Here is a 16,158-nt window from a genome sequence, read left to right on the forward strand (position 1 = left end):
TCAGCCAATAGTATAACAGTATGCCATTGACAATGCTGTGTAAATGCATTCATGCCAACTCTGGGCAGCATTAAACTGTGTAAAGACACGGATTTCTAAGCCTCCTGATTTGGCATTCGAACACAATTTGATGTCAAATGAACTGTGACTTTTATGCCGCTTTTATAAACTTGTCATTGTGCGGAAGAGAATGTTTCGACATTCATTTGATTGAACTCTCACTTATTTTCGAGTGTTGTAAATATGCCCTTTTTCTTTTTCACAGATCAAAGGAATGTGCTGTTGCCCTGGACAAAAGGCAAAGAAACAAAAAATTCAAAATTTTATCGTCAAGATCACCGCCGGATAGAATATAGTATGAAGATTAGAATTTGTTCATACATGATGGTAGGGTTTTACTGGCGTGAAACTGAATGTCCTCCCACATGATGTGTAGAAATTGAGTGAAATACGTCGCTATGTCAGACAGGGCGGCATTTTTACTCTCAAGCTGGATTAGTAAAAGAAAAGTTCTTTTCATGACACCGTTTTGGCATGTTAGTAGACCAAGAGATATTTTATTTTATTTTTTTGTGATTCACACCTTGATTTTCTTTCCTCGAAATTTGTCCGAAGGTTTACAAAGTTACAAAAGGTGCACCTTGAATTAAATGGCGAATCGAACGTCGATACGGCACAAAACATCCAGCAAAATAATTCAACGTACGTAGTTTTCTCTATCTTTAGTTCTGGCTTCTAGTCCAACTAGATTGTAAGCGCAGAGTTCGAGATTGACGGATGAATGTTTTGGGTAGAAACCGATCACCTGAGACCTTTCAAAAGCACATTCTTGCAAGCTTTATGTACCATAACCACCGGCTGAATACCAGACACCGATCTAGAGTGTTATATCAACAGTGTTATTATGTTTACCAGAGATTAATGTTTTTTACAGCGCTTGTTTTTATACATAATTTCACAAGTGTGTGGGTTTTTTATGAAACGTGCCATTTTTATTTGTCGATCATCCATTAGGCCTTGTAGAACTATGAAGCCTTTTTGACTCCTATGAGAACAGGGTTGCCTTGTTCCTAATGCCCTGTTTCTTTATATTGCCTTGATCGAGAGAATGTGGCGTTGGAAGGTAATCGAGAGTCACGTAAGAAGAACGTCAAGGTAGCGTAGATTCGTCAGTCTCGCGTGGAAACGAGCGACCGCGTTCCAGTCTTCGCCGTAACGGTGTGAGGACTCTAAAATTCTTGCTGGAAAAGCACTGCTTGAGTATTTCGTTACAGATTGTGAGTTTGAGACTAGGTACACGGAAGGACGAGGTTAGCGTTGGGTCAGGGTTTGTCTTCAGTTCTCATCTGTGTTGATTTTTGAGTTGTTTTTCGAAAATCTCGCCACCGCTGGATGACGTAAAAGAGGAGCGGAGAATATAATGAGATGTTGTTTTTCAAATTAAGTTGTGCCAAAGTCTTTTTTCCTCTTTTTATTTAAATGTGTTTCGACGGGGTATACCGATCACAGAAGGCGAATAATTTGTATAGCTTCGTTTTACGTACAAGGCTGCTTGTCAACCAGGAAAGAGACGTTCACATCAAGGTACCCAAGTTACTCGCGAGGGTTTTAGCATCACGACCAGACTCAAGAGGAAATGAATCCCGAGTTCACTTGAGTCTGGATTTCAGCCTGGTTTAGGTGCACAGACTTGAAAGGATGCACACCATTGCCGTTTCCTCACTAAAGCCTTATATTTCAGTGTTTGAACCCACACAAACATTCTCTCAATCACAAATGGGAAATTACAGCGGATGAGATTTTATTCTTCACACTTATTTTATGTGTATATTAATCATGTTACACTTAACGTTCACTCTGTTTCAAAGCCTTTGTTAGAAATATATTGTGTTGTTTGCATATAAAGATTTTTTTTTTTTTGTATTTGACTATTGTCATAGAACTGTTTTAGAACGTAGGGAATGAAATATTGTTTTTCTTACTGTCACTTTCTTTTACATCTTGTTAATTTCATAATGTTTAGCTAGTAGTGTTGTACTTTTAATTCTTCATGTTAGTTTTCATGGTAGAATGTTTGAAATTTCAAGGATTTTGGTTTTGAATTTGTTGAACAAAATGTTTTATCTTGTCTTAAAACAGAGCGACGGAAAGAGAGTTTATTTGTAGCCTTGGCAAGGTTGATATTTTAACCCTTTATTTTGTGTCGAATCAAGACCACGTCTACAATTAGCTGGTTAAATTATCAATTGTACATGCTAGAGTAAAAGAAGTTATTTTCTACTGTATGCATTTCAGAATTTAAAAAAAATCGTCTTGTAATATTTCAAGAAACGAAAAAAAAAAAAACATCCCTCAATGTCAGGCCAAAATGAGCAGCAACTTGTCTCCAGAGATTTCAGAATATTTAAAGACGTAAAATAAAGGAGGGAGGTCACAGGGTCGGGCCTCGAGCTGCAAACGAGAGAGAGAGCCATAACTTAAGGGACGAAGGTTGACTTTTTGCACTTCTGTACATAGTCAATATAAAGAAAAGAAAAGGAACATGTATAATATTGAGATCTTATTTTGAATAATAAAAGATTCTATAACTATGAGAAATTTTCTTAGGATAATTTAAGAATTAGAGTAATAGTCCAGCTAACAAATGATGCTTGCAGAAATATGGCACAGCTCTTTTATTATCATTTCCGGCCATCACGTTCAGAAAAAAATATAAATAAAGCTCCGCGTTGCCTGCATACAGTACCGACACGTACCGAGAGTCTCAAAAATTGGCAGTACACTCCGCCTCGTCATGATTTTCACTGTGGGGAATTGGTTTTGTTTACAAATAGATACTACACCTTCAAAAACACAGTATTTGTCATATTATGATGGACATAAATAATGCATGGAAAAAAAATTAACCGAGTAAAATTCTCATAATAGATAAGTACGTAGATAAGTTAATTTCTCACAGTACCGTAACTGTCATTGCCACAGCATAGTGTAAATCAAGTATCTCGATCGATATCTGAGCCTGAATTAAGGCACGTTCACCGATAATCCATCTGAATATAACCGTAAGAACAGTACAATTATTAAGAAGGCCTTCAAACCCACTCTAGATGCTAGCAAAAGACGTCCACTTAACACACGATGACAGAAGAGTTGCTTTGTTACTTGGTAACGTGCCTTCAGCAGGAAAAGGACACCAACCACACACAAAAAAAACAACAACAAAATGAATGTAACTGTCAAATCCTCCGCTGAGGTCAGCGTTTTACTCATTTGAGGTTGCTGCACAAGAGCTATTAAACCAAAGCATCACTTTCCTTCACTAAACGCAATGCCTAAAAGCTGGTGGGCCGTTATGGACGGCGAAACCATTGGTGGTCCTGCCTGCTGAAAGCACTTGCTTGGATGCTTAACGCCCTCCATTGAATCTTACACCTGCCCTTTGCTTATAGTTGCTGTAAGATATTGTGCTGCATTCTAAAAGACTTGTTTTATGCACATTTATTATTGTTAGAATTGACTCTTACTGTTATGAGTAAAAAAAAATCTTAATAAAAACAAAATGGATTTGCTCAAAAGGTGTTGTTGTTGTTTTGTACCTAAATGCAAGGAGGGCCGAGAGAGACGGTTTCAAAGAGAGTTCACATTCATGTATAATGAGGTTTGCTTAAAAGATTTTAGTCACACAATGTATTTTCTGAATATTGGACTTTTAGGTGTGTTCACATTTATCATTTCGAAGTTCCTTTTCTTTGTACTTGTCCGCATTGATTGATCAATGGTGTGTCTTGATAATTGATCTCCATTTGCTTTGTGTGTGTGTGTGTGTGTGTGTGTGTATGTAGTGTCATATAATTTTTCCTTGTTTTTCATATTACATCGTATTACTTCATATTACATCTCTTGCCTCTTGCTTTCAAAATATAGAGGAAATATAGCAAGAAAGCGTAGTCATCTTTGCACTATTGTATATAATATAATATAATATAATATGCTGAGGCTCCTCTATCTGTTTTTGAAAATTTCAGTTGTATTTATTTAATAATTTTTAAATGGCATAAATAAAATGGCATTTATTGTTAACATGGCACCATAATCCTAACAACAAGGACATTACTATTTTATTTCTTTATTTCAAATTGTTTCTCAATCAAAGAAACCCATTACAGCCTAAATGAAACACTTTTTATTGGTAATATGCATTGCTAAGAACTTCGCTTGAACAACTTTAAAGGTAATTTTCTCATTTTGAGTTTTTTTCGAAACATTGTATCTCAGACAAAAAATTTAGAAATTTTGAAATTACATATAAAGCCCTAAATGACTTAGCTCTTCAGTACTTGAGCAAGCTCTTATTGAATTTTAGTCCAGAGGAGAATTGGCCCCAACTGAGCCTGTTTTTTTTTCCTTCATTCTGTTACAGATGGGGTTTTAATTTCTTGCACCTCAGGCTTGCTTAGTAGGAGACACTTATTTACTAGCGTTTATCGTTGATTGGATTACAGAGTCTCTGCATTTAATAAATAAATGAATACATTACTATTTATCACCATCTATTTAGCACCCAAACTCTCCCTAACACTGTTCGAGAGGCAGACACACTCTGTCAGTTTAAATCCAGATTAAAGACCCATCTCTTTAACCTGGCTTACACACAACACACTAATACACTTCTATTATTCAAATCTGTTAAAGGATTGTTTGGCTGCAGTAATTAGATCAACTGAAACCGAGAATACACCCCATAACATGTACTTGTTATATCGAAAGAAGAACAGCATCTACGTTAATATTAGTCAGTTTCTTTCTTATTGTCTAAATATACGAGACCTAAAGTGTCTCATTTTTTTATGTGTTCATGCACGTAGTGTAACGGCTGGCTCGTAGGCCACGACAAAGGAGGAGTCAACACGTTGGATAACATTCAAAAAAAGAAAAAACATTTATAAAAGTAAGGAAAATTAGAGTAAAAGAAGACAAAACAACAGAAGGATGGATAACAAGCGCCTCTGAAGGGAGCACAACTGAAGGGAGCAGTTTAAATCTTCCGGAGGAAGCTCCTAACTCTTCTGTGTTTTTTTACATTCAAAACTTTGGTGCCCATTTACGTCTATCATATGACTGACAGACTTCAATGGTTTAAGTTCTAATGAAGAAACAAAAGGTACATACATCTCTTTCCATTCCACTTATATGTTACTGGTTCATTAACATTTAACATAGGATTACCATACTTAGCAGATATGAAAAAAGTATTAGTATCTATTGAGTTGAGGATATCTATGGTCTAAAAAGTAACTAATAACTAAACTAAAAGTACTAATTCTATTGTTTTCTTAAATACCAATTACTATTGGAATAAGCACTAGTATCTAATGAATAACTTCTGCAACTACAAAAGGGCTTAATAAAAATCAGCCCTAAGAATCGTATAAATAAGCAGCTAAACAATAAGCATGAGTAGCTAAAGAATAAGTACTAGTAATGAAAAATATACTATCATCTAAAAAATAAGTACTAGTAGCATGAAAATAGATATTATAGAACTTATAGATATATAATTTTTTTAAGCAGTTTAGCCAGAATGTCTGTGAAGCTGTGAGGTTGTCTTTGAAAATAAAGCAAAATGAAATAAAATTGTAATTCTTCTTGAGAAGACTGACACCTAGAGGGCATTATTATTTGAAGCTATTGCACACGTCTCTCAAACACATAACCAGGAAGTACTTAACCAGGAAACAAAAAACCTAAGCACTGACAGACCGCTGTATGTGCCTGTGTATACTTGCAGAAATGGCAGAAGGCAGTATTTCATGGGCTCAGGATCAGTTCAGCTGTCCGATCTGTCTGGATCTACTGAAAGATCCAGTGACCATCCCCTGTGGACACAGCTACTGCATGAACTGTATCACAGACTTCTGGAATCAAGATGATCAGAAGGGAGTCTACAGCTGCCCTGAGTGCCGACAGACCTTCAGTCCAAGACCTGCTTTAAACAAGAATGTGATGTTGGCTGAAATGGTGGAGAAACTGAAGAAGATCAAAGTCCAAACAGCTTGCCCTGATCCAAGTTATGCTGGACCTGGAGACGTAGAGTGTAACGTCTGCACAGGGAGAAAATATAAAGCTGTCAAGTCCTGTTTGTTGTGCCTGAACTCTTACTGTCAAATTCACCTCAAACAACACAACAGTTTCTTTAAAGATAAGAGGCACAATCTGATAAATGCCACTGGACGACTCGAGGAGAGGATCTGCCCTCAACATGACCGACTGCTGGAGATTTACTGTCGTACTGACCAACAATGTGTTTGTTTGCTGTGTACGATAAACGAACATACAAATCATGACACAGTTTCAGCTAAAGCAGAGAGGACTGAGAAACAGGTATGAACTGAGAGCACATTCAAAATTCCATACAAATATAACAGAGCGCTGTTGTTGATTACTGGTATCTGTTACAGAGACAACTGTTAGGCATTCAAAGAAATCTCCAGAAGAGAATCCACAAAAGAGAGAAAAAGATTCAGGAGCTGAAAGAGGCTGTGAAGTCGCATAAGGTGAGTTTTCTGCTTTTAAAAGAAAGGTGAGCAATGCTTACAGTTTTTTAGGACTTCGGTCATTCAGTCGTTGAAGAGCCCATTGCTGTGACTTTCCAGTCCCAGTGAAGCTGATTGTCTGTGTGTTTTAACAGCGCTCTGCACAGGCGGCAGTGGAGGACAGTGAGAGGATCTTCAATGAACTGATCCGCTCTATTAGGAGAAGCTACTCTGAGGTGACAAAGGTGATCAGAGATCAAGAAAAGGCTGAAGTGAGTCGAGCTGAAGGACTCTTGAAGCAACTGGAACTGGAGATTGATGATCTGAAGAAGAGAGACACCGAGCTAAATCGGCTTTCACACACAGATGATCACATCCATTTTCTACAGGTAACAGAGAAAAAGGAAATAGAATGATATTCTCAGGTTTTTGCAGATCATGATAATTCAGCACAGTGATATGCATAACATGTATACAAGCAATCATCTATTTGCCTAAACTCATTTTGTTCTTTGTCCCTCTGTAGAGTTTTCAGTCTCTTTCTGTTGTTCCCGAATCCACAAAAAACATCAATGTCAGTTCTCTTCTCTCTTATGATGATGTTGGTAAATCTGTCTCTATGCTAAGAGAGAAATTTGAGGACATCTTCAAAGAGGAGATAAACAATATATCTGACAGAGGTATATTTATTGTAAAATATCCACAAAAACAAGCCAAGGTAAAATAAGTGGAATTGATATTGTTTGTACATGTGAATTAAACAGAATATGTCTGTTTGTTTTCGTCAGTGAAATACATAGATATTGTTGCATCATCAGAACTCAAGACCTTAGATGATTTCCTGCAATGTAAGTACTTTAACAAAAAGCATTCACAAACTGACAGACATTTATGAACACTCAAGAAATATAATTCAGTGGTGGAATTTACTATAGACATAGACTATGTTTTTATTTATTATCACCTGCAACTAATTTCTCACTTGCCAGTATTTAAAAGCCATCACCAAGTCTTTTTCTTCTTTTCTGCTCTAATCAGATTCCCAGCAGCTCACCCTGGATCCGAACACTGCACATAAATATCTCAGTCTTTCTGAAGGCAACAGAGCAGCTACATTCATTGGGGCTGACCAGCGGTATCCTGATCATCCGGACAGATTTCATGGTTTTTCTCAGGTGTTGTGTAGAGAGAGTGTGTGTGGACGCTGTTACTGGGAGGTGGAGTGGAGCGGGAGGGTTGGTGTGGGAATATCAGTGTCGTATAAAAGCATCGGCAGGAAAGGAGAGGGTGATGATTGTGCATTCGGATTTAATGATCATTCTTGGAGATTGTCATGCTCTGACTCCAGTTATGCATTCAGACACGATCAGAAAGCAGTTAATCTCCCTGTGTTCCCCAGCTCCTCTAGAATAGGAGTGTATGTGGATCACAGAGCAGGCATTCTGTCTTTCTACAGCGTCTCTGACACAATGACCCTCATCCACAGAGTCCAGACCACATTCACTCAGCCGCTCTATCCGGGGTTTGCCATCAATTTAGGATCAACAGTGAAGCTGTCATCTTTAAAATTCTATGAATAGTGGCATATTAAACTTCATAATAAAAATAAATGGGTATGGTTATCACATTTTTCTCCCATCTTATAATTATCTGGAATGGAACTGCACAAACAGTATTATTATTTTGGGGGAAACTAATTGATAAATTGTATAGGTATGGGTGTCCTGGTTAACTTGCTGCTAGTCTTCACAAAGATACTTCTCTGAAGAGTTCTGGTAGTCTCTGAACTCTTAATTTTTAAGCATTTGCATTTAACTTGGATGTCTTATGAAATTTGCTCTAAAATAAACTACTACTTGCATCAGACCTTGACAGTATTTTACAAAATGCTTAAGTAAAATAGATTCTTGTTTGTTTTAATATTAAGGACATTGATTTTATAAATGTGTTCAACTTTTAGCACCAAAACATTAAAGCAGTGGTTTTAGTTGGTCAAAGGTGCAGTGGTTTTAGACTCAAAATAGCAACGCTCCATGAACAGTGCACCTGAACACACTTAGTTTTCAGACATTATTCAGACCAGGACCCTTTTCAGACCTCTCAGGAAGATATCGTTGTGTTTGGTTATGTTGGGCAATGTCTATAATATTTTCATGCAGAAGAATGTGCCTTTTCTTAGACTGTGGGCACTTTTGATAAGTTCTAAATATTTCAACATAAGTATACTGTCATAATCTTTTTCTTGTGTATAATGATAAACACAACTACAACTGCTTGTTTAAGCATAAGAAATTTAATTAAAGTTTATTAAACACACACACACACACACAAATTTTTTTATTGTTAAATGTAGTAATGTTCAGTTGAACAAAATAGGGTCGATTAATTGACAGTAATCAACTAAACTGTGTTATAAAAACCTTCAATTAAAAACTACAGGTCATTAATCTATATACGGTAAGTATACTAACTATACATTACAATTATAGCAACTGACTAAATATAAATTAAAAACTTCAAATGCTAAACAAAACACAAATATAATAATTACTTTAAGTTATAAATTAATTCGTTTTGTTTGGTCAGAGGAGAACTGCCCCCTGAGGAGAACTGTTATTTGCATAACAATAAATGCCTTTAACTGAATACACATAGTTAAAAAAAAAAACAGACAATGACAAAAAAATATTTAAGTAAAAAGTCTTTAATGACATAATCAGAAGACACAATAGTTAAACTAATGCACTAACAAGAACGGACAACTGAATACTGAAAAGACTACAACTTACATACCAAGCAAATGGTGAACACCATGAACCACCACAAATACAAAGGAAAACCAGATCTAACAAATACAAAAATTAAACTAAAAACAAGATAAATTCTATGACACTGAGATTGAACAACATGCAACTATACTCACACTATATACTATATACACTATATATTGCCATAGAATATATCTCCTACAAGAGGAGCTGTAAGTTATTTACAGCAGGTAATAAAACATTTTAAGAAAGCAAGTAAGCAAGTATGCTTTTTTAAATTTGTTTTTTACTAAAGTTACAAACATAACACAAGAAACTTTCTGAGGTGTTCCACTTAAGTAAAAATTTTAATGTCTGAGGAACCCAATGTATTCTTCATAGCACCTAGTTACAATGGTTAAGGTTACAATGATAAAGGTTTGGCAGATTCAGCAACCAAGGTCTTCACCCGCTCCATCACCCCCAACACCTCGCAGGGTGAGGAGGAAAGTGGCACCTGCCCTGCATGAGATGTATCACCTGAGAACTCTTTGCCCGTGTCCATGAGACCGACTCATCAGTGTGGACAATCCAGTGCTCGTGAGCATTCTTCTGGATAGAGCATGCCCTCATGCCATAGGGCAGGGGCGAGACTCTCCCTGCTTAGACATCTCACCTCGTTAGCGGTGCTGAATGTGAGCCGACAAACCTTACGTCTATAATACAGTTCCCACAAGGATCACCATTGTGGGGGGGTTTTCCTGTGAAAACATGGAGTGATGGTGTTCTCGCAGCATGGTGAAAAGCTGAAGAACAAAGGGGAATGACGCATGCGACCGCATTTATGTGCTGTGGACAGGTAGCCCCATCCGCGTCGTCATGCGTCATTGGCCTTTCAGGCGTGAATAGAGGTGTCTTCAGCAGATTGCGCAAGAGTGCGATATCCCATAGTCATGTGTTGAACTGAGTGAACCGAGGGAACATTTGAGAAATCTCAGTCTACTCCCTTAAATTATACTTTCACAGTTGATCCATAAACTCCAAACAGAAGACAGAGTGGCTGAATGAATGTGGTCTGGACTATGATTAGGCTATGTAAAAAATAAACATTATTATTAATATTATTTTCATTTGTTTATCTTCATTAAAACAATACAAATGTATTTACAGCTTACATTACAACAATATATCTACCAAGCATCCCACTAGATACTTATAAACTTGTAATATGTCACAATTATTCATAAAATCTATGGAGATGACAGTTTCACTTTTGATCCCGAATATATACTAAACCCCGGATAGAGCGGCTGAGTGAAAGTGGTCTGGACTCTGTGGATGAGGGTCATTGTGTCCGAGACGCTGTAGAAAGACAGAATCCCTGCTCTGTGATCCACATACACTCCTATTCTAGAGGAGCTGGAGACTACAGGGAGATTAGTCTTTATGCTATTGTGCAAAAATAAGTGACTACATTGAGAGCACTGAAATTTCCAGGACCCGTTTTTATATCCAAATAAACAATCTTTAGTTTCTCCCTTCCTGCGGATGCTCTTATACGACACTGATATTCCCACACCAACCCTCCCGCTCCACTTCACCTCCCAGTAACTGCGTCCACACACACTCTCTCTACACAACACCTGAGACCAAACATCAAATCTGTCTGGATGATCAGGATACGGCTGCTCTGTTTGAGTGTATGTAGCCACTCTTTTGCCCTCAGAGAGAAGAAGCCATATATATGAAGTGTTTGGATCCAGAGTTAACTGAAGGTAATCTGATGAAAATGAAAATTTTATTATATAGAGCTGCAGAGAAGAAGAAAGTATGTAATGTGTAATAAATCGTCTAATAATTGTACTGCACATAGAATCAAAAAGAAAATGTTCCAATACAAAACGTTTTGCGTGTTGGGTAGGTTTAGGAAAGCGGAAGGAGAACAGTATAAAGTCCACTGTGCTTATGGAATGTTCTCATAAAACTATGAAACCAGTCTGTGTTTTGTTGTGTGTGTGTGTGTGTGTGTGTGTGTGTGTGTGTGTGTGTGTGTGTGTATGTGTGTGTGTGTTTTTCAATGTTACTTACACTGTAGGAATTCCTCCCTTGTCCTGGGTTCATTGTTGGAAATAATTTCAGTGTATGTTACTACAAAAATAAACACATGTAGTTAATGTTGCTAAACACCTGTAATTCGTATTTCTAATTAGAATAGGTATAATTAATAATTTTAATACTTACATGAAACAAGTATTGTATTCTTTTTACTACTCCGGTTTCTTAAACACTAAACAAAATATATATATTCTCCTGTCACTGTACCTTTACCAAATAACCGCACTGTTTTCTCCTTACAGAACTCCTCCAGCATTACTTTCAAGTGAGAGACAGATTTTCTCACATCATCATAAGGGAGGACAGAGCTGACAGCAACTCCGGAACACCTGTATATATATATATATAACAAAACTGGTATATTTTGAAAGATATGGTCAAATGGATCTAATAGATGGACTGCTATGTTAGCATCTCATATAATGGTTTTGTTATAATTCACTTACAGTAAAATTTGAAAATAATTCTCTAGGCAAAAAACAATGCTTAGGACAACAGTCCTGCTACCTCTAAGAAAAAGATGTAATCATCTGTGTGTAGAAGCTGCTCCAGCTCTGCATCTCTCTTCCTCAGACCATAGATCTCTTGCTCTAGTTGCTTCAAGAATCCTTCGCCTCGATTCACTTCAGCCTTTTTCTGATTTCTGATCATCTTTATCACCTCAGAGCTGCTTCTTTTAACGGAACAGATCAGTTCATTGAAGATCCTCTCACTGTCCTTCACCGCAGCCTTTGCAGAGCGCTGTTAAAACACAACGGGTTTCAGAGGAACTGTAAAATGTGGTTCAACACCAACCAGGTCTGAGTCTCACCTTGTGAGTCGTAATAGCCTCTCTGAGCTCTTGAAACTTCTTCTCTCTCTCTTGGATACTCTGCTGACATTTTTCTCGCATCTCTCCAACCTGATTCTGAGGCGTGTAAACATTAAAAATCATCAATGATCGTCAATGCGGAAAGATCATTGGTTATCATTAGTTTGATATTTTCAAATACAGACTGCCTAACTGCAATCAACGTAGTTTACTTGAGCATACCTGTACTGCTTCAGCTGAAACAGTATCGTGATTTTTGTGCTCCTCCATCACACACGTCAAACAAACACATCGCTGGTCAGTTTGACAAAAAGCCTCCAGCAGTCGGTCGTGTTTAGAGCAGATCATCTCCTGTAGTCGTCCAGCATCGGCCAGTTTATGCCGCTTACTTGGATGGCATTCCTCATGGCAATCAAAGTGAGTTTGACAGTAAGTTTCCAGGCACACAAGACAGGACTTAATAGCTTTACGTTTCCTTCCGTCACAAACATCACACTCCACATCTCCAGGTTCAGCGTAACTGAGAGACTGTTCTTTTTTCTTCTTCAGTTTCTCCACCATTTCAGCCAACATCACATTTATGTTCAAAGCAGGTCTTGGACTGAAGGTCTGTCTGCACTGAGGGCAGCTGTAGACTCCCTTCTGATCTTCTTGATTCCAGCAGTCTGTGATACAGTTCATGCAGTAGCTGTGTCCACAGGGGATGGTGCGACTACTCAAATTTGCCTGTGTTTTACTGTCAGTAAAGAACATCTACTAGTTGTCAGTCTCAGGCTGAAGCCAAGGCAGAATGATGGAGCGGTAAGAGACTTTTTGTGAGGAAAGATTATCAGTTAGGCTTATCTACAATTGAACTGACCTGAACCACTAAAATACTGGCTTCTGCCATTTCACTTAGCATATCTGAAACATTGCGACTTTGTGTTTGCACTCTCCATGTGTTCCTCTTGTGTGTTCATCTGATCCTTGTGTTCTGCTCCTTTCCCTTTTGCCGGATTGTTGCATGCATTCTTTGTTTTTGATTCATGCATTTCTTGCTTGTCTGTTTTTATGGGCATATATCTATCTTTGTTATATTTATCTTTCCTCATCAGTAGCATTGTATTTAATTCCATGCCAGTTTAAGAATGTCCCTTTTTCCTGTAATTTTTCTTCAGTCTAGTTCCCCTCTTTATTTTTGCTTTATTTTTTTTAAACTCAATTTTTGTTTCTTTTTTATTATTATTATTATTATTATTATTGATTTATTTTGATATATATATAGAAGAATCATAGAAGAATAAACCAAAGAATAAAATATAAACTTATTGATTATGCTATTGTAGTTAAAATAGCCTAAATCACCACACAATAACGCCTTGTATTTAAACTACTTTTTTTTTTTTTCATTAAATGCATCAAAATAATTTGTGGTTTTAATGCATGATTTTACATTCTTTTTCTAAATTAAAAACTGGCACCCAGTATGAGGACTTGTACAATTGGTATAACTTGTATAATTATTGTACAACTGAACTTGTATAACTTGTATAATTATGTATGTAGGTATATAATTTTGTGTGTAGGAAGTGAAAATATGGAATGTGAATAATTTTAGTCAGGCTTGTGTCAAGCTCCGTTGAATCTATTCAGTAATGAACGTTTTGACTTCTTAATAACGTATCTTATTAAAATAAACAAAAAAAGTTTTTAGAAGCAGTTCTTCCATATATGTTCTTCGTTTGACAAACCCTTTTTTTGTGCACGTTTCAAAACAGGAAACGCTATTGAGAGAAACCACAAGGCTATGTGTTGTTAAGGAGTTGTCTGTATCGTATGTACGTGAAAGAACATGAAAGAAACCAGTATTTTAGTGGCTGAGGATCAGTTCAGCTGTCTGATCTGTCTGGATCTACTGAAGGATCCAGTGACCATCCCCTGTGGACACAGCTACTGCATGAACTGTATCACAGAGTGCTGGAATCAAGAAGATCAGAAGGGAGTTTACAGCTGCCCTCAGTGCAGACAGACCTTCAGTCCAAGACCTGCTTTAAACAAGAATGTGATTTTGGATGAAATGGTGGAAAGCCTGAGGAAGACAAGATCTGGTTTCAGTTATGCTGGACCTGGAGATGTTGAGTGTGATGTTTGTACTAGAAGGAAACGTAAAGCTGTAAAGTCTTGTCTGATGTGTCTAGAATCATACTGTCAAACTCACTTTGAGTGTCATGAGGAATCTCATACGAGGAAACGACACAAAGTGACCAATGCCACTGGACGAATCCAGGAGATCATCTGCCCCGAACATAACAGACTACTGGAGGTCTTTTGTCATTCTGACCAGAAGTGTATTTGTTTGATGTGTGTGATGAAGGAACACAAAGAACACGAAAATGTTTCAGCTGAAGCACAGAGGACAGAGAAACAGGTATGGACTGAAAAACCATATTAATAGGCTGTTGGTTTTTGCAGTTATTGTATCAAGCTGTTGGGTAGGCTAGTTAATGATATACCACACAAAAAGATAACCAAAAAAAAAACCTAATATTTACAACTATTTGTTCATCAGAAACAAGTTGAAGAGACAGTGATAATTATACAGAATAAACTTCAAGAGAGGCAAACAGAGCTTCAGAAGTTGAGAGAGTCTGTGCAGACACACAAGGTGAGTATAAGAAAAAAATAACTGTCCGACTGAACGGATTGACTGTAATGGGGTTTTTTGTGTTTTAAAAGCGTTCTGCACAGGCAGCCGTGGAGGACAGCGAGAGGATCTTCACTGAACTCATCCACTGCGTGAAGAGAAGACGCTCTGAGATGACACAGATGATCAGAGATCGAGAAAAGACTGAAGTGAGTCGAGCTGAAGGACTCTTAGAGCAACTGAAGCAGGAGATCGATGATCTGAAGAAGAGAGATGCCGAGCTGGAGCAGCTTGTACGCACAGAAAACCACATCCGTTTCCTACAGGTTTGTGAAGATTTACAGTTTTATAGAGCTCGTACTGCAGATTCTTTAACTGGCATTCGATTTGAGATTCCCTTGAGGCTTACTGTATAATGGCCAGTTGTTCTGATCAGTGCAAATGCTGTCGAGATTGTATTATAATGACTGTAGCACTTTCATCTATGTGATCTTAACTTTCTTGGAATGTATTAATTCCAATTAATGTTGTCTTTTCAGAGTTTTCCCTTTCTGTCTGTTCCTCCTGCATCTTCAGACAGCACCGGTGTCGGTTCTCTGCTCTCGTATGATGATGTGAGAAGCTCTGTCTCTATAATAAGAACAAAATTTTTGAATTTCTGCAGAGAGGGTATATAGAAAATATAAATGGTGGTGGAGGTAAAGTATAGACTCATCTTGTAAAATAAGTTAATATATAAATATTGTTTGGATGCGAGTAGTAAAAACATTATACTTGTTCTTAATACATTATTGGTATTGATTAGTAGTAATATTATAATGGTAATAGTTTAATATTATTGATATCTTTATTAGATATCTGTATGTTTGTGTATAGTGAATATTGAAATCCATCACTGAACCCCAAAGAGAGCACTTCTTACATTGTAAGTGTTACAAATAATAATTCAAATAAAACAAACGCTAGACACATTTATACATTTTTAAAGGTGATGTTTTTAACTCCAACCAGTGGCAGACAATGGGAATATCTCATATTTAAAATTTTTTGTTATTTAGTAATTCTGTCTCACTAGTGTCAATTTTTTAAATACATTTTTATTAAACTGTTTCATACCGTTTTCTGTAATAGATCAGTGATCTATTTTTGCTACTCGTTGCTATATGTTCCGACAGATTTTTCAAGAGGTGAAATTGTAAATTAATGTAAAATACTGAAAAGCTTTTTATTTTATTTTTTGTTCTCCGTTTCGCGGAAATGTAAATGTACTGTGTGTATTATTAAAATGCAATAAAATATATGAAAAAGAAGATGCATTATAATTGCATA

General features: G+C 36.9%; 3 protein-coding genes and 1 pseudogene across 22 annotated transcripts in view; 3 read left to right on the top strand and 1 right to left on the bottom strand.

Annotated features, from left to right (window-relative positions):
* mbnl1 (muscleblind-like splicing regulator 1) overlaps positions 1–3,575 on the top strand; it is a 61,103-nt gene extending 57,528 nt beyond the window's left edge. For all 20 annotated transcript variants that reach the window (XM_043252984.1, XM_043252987.1, XM_043252985.1 and 17 more), the window contains one exon: positions 266–3,575. The gene's annotated coding sequence lies outside the window, so the exon portion shown is untranslated. The remainder of the gene's footprint in view (positions 1–265) is intronic.
* Positions 3,576–3,715: 140 nt separating this feature from the next.
* LOC122354760 (tripartite motif-containing protein 16-like) lies at positions 3,716–9,082 on the top strand. Its single transcript, XM_043252978.1, has 6 exons — positions 3,716–6,381; positions 6,459–6,554; positions 6,689–6,922; positions 7,060–7,213; positions 7,322–7,381; positions 7,572–9,082. The coding sequence occupies exons 1-6, from the start codon at positions 5,767–5,769 to the stop codon at positions 8,111–8,113; spliced, it is 1,701 nt and encodes a 566-aa protein (XP_043108913.1). The 5' UTR covers positions 3,716–5,766; the 3' UTR covers positions 8,114–9,082.
* Positions 9,083–9,219: 137 nt separating this feature from the next.
* LOC122355015 lies at positions 9,220–12,908 on the bottom strand (annotated as a pseudogene).
* Positions 12,909–12,930: 22 nt separating this feature from the next.
* Positions 12,931–16,139, top strand: LOC122354999 (E3 ubiquitin/ISG15 ligase TRIM25-like). Its single transcript, XM_043253002.1, has 5 exons — positions 12,931–13,007; positions 13,964–14,613; positions 14,755–14,850; positions 14,922–15,155; positions 15,369–16,139. Exons 2-5 carry the CDS (start codon positions 14,038–14,040, stop codon positions 15,504–15,506), a joined length of 1,044 nt encoding a protein of 347 aa, XP_043108937.1. The 5' UTR covers positions 12,931–13,007; positions 13,964–14,037; the 3' UTR covers positions 15,507–16,139.
* The last annotated feature ends 19 nt before the right edge of the window (positions 16,140–16,158 follow it).

This window comes from Puntigrus tetrazona, chromosome 2 (assembly GCF_018831695.1).
Source record: "Puntigrus tetrazona isolate hp1 chromosome 2, ASM1883169v1, whole genome shotgun sequence".
Taxonomy (NCBI): Eukaryota; Metazoa; Chordata; class Actinopteri; order Cypriniformes; family Cyprinidae; genus Puntigrus; species Puntigrus tetrazona.

Excerpts from the sequence above, each read along its gene's own strand:
- LOC122354760 (XM_043252978.1), top strand. The coding sequence starts at position 5,767 with ATGTGCCTGTGTATACTTGCAGAAATGGCAGAAGGCAGTATTTCATGG. Across the intron at positions 6,382-6,458 it reads CAGAGAGGACTGAGAAACAG|AGACAACTGTTAGGCATTCA; the intron begins GTATGAACTGAG and ends TATCTGTTACAG. Across the intron at positions 6,555-6,688 it reads AGGCTGTGAAGTCGCATAAG|CGCTCTGCACAGGCGGCAGT; the intron begins GTGAGTTTTCTG and ends GTGTTTTAACAG.
- LOC122354999 (XM_043253002.1), top strand. The coding sequence starts at position 14,038 with ATGAAAGAAACCAGTATTTTAGTGGCTGAGGATCAGTTCAGCTGTCTG. Across the intron at positions 14,614-14,754 it reads CACAGAGGACAGAGAAACAG|AAACAAGTTGAAGAGACAGT; the intron begins GTATGGACTGAA and ends TTTGTTCATCAG. Across the intron at positions 15,156-15,368 it reads ACCACATCCGTTTCCTACAG|AGTTTTCCCTTTCTGTCTGT; the intron begins GTTTGTGAAGAT and ends TTGTCTTTTCAG.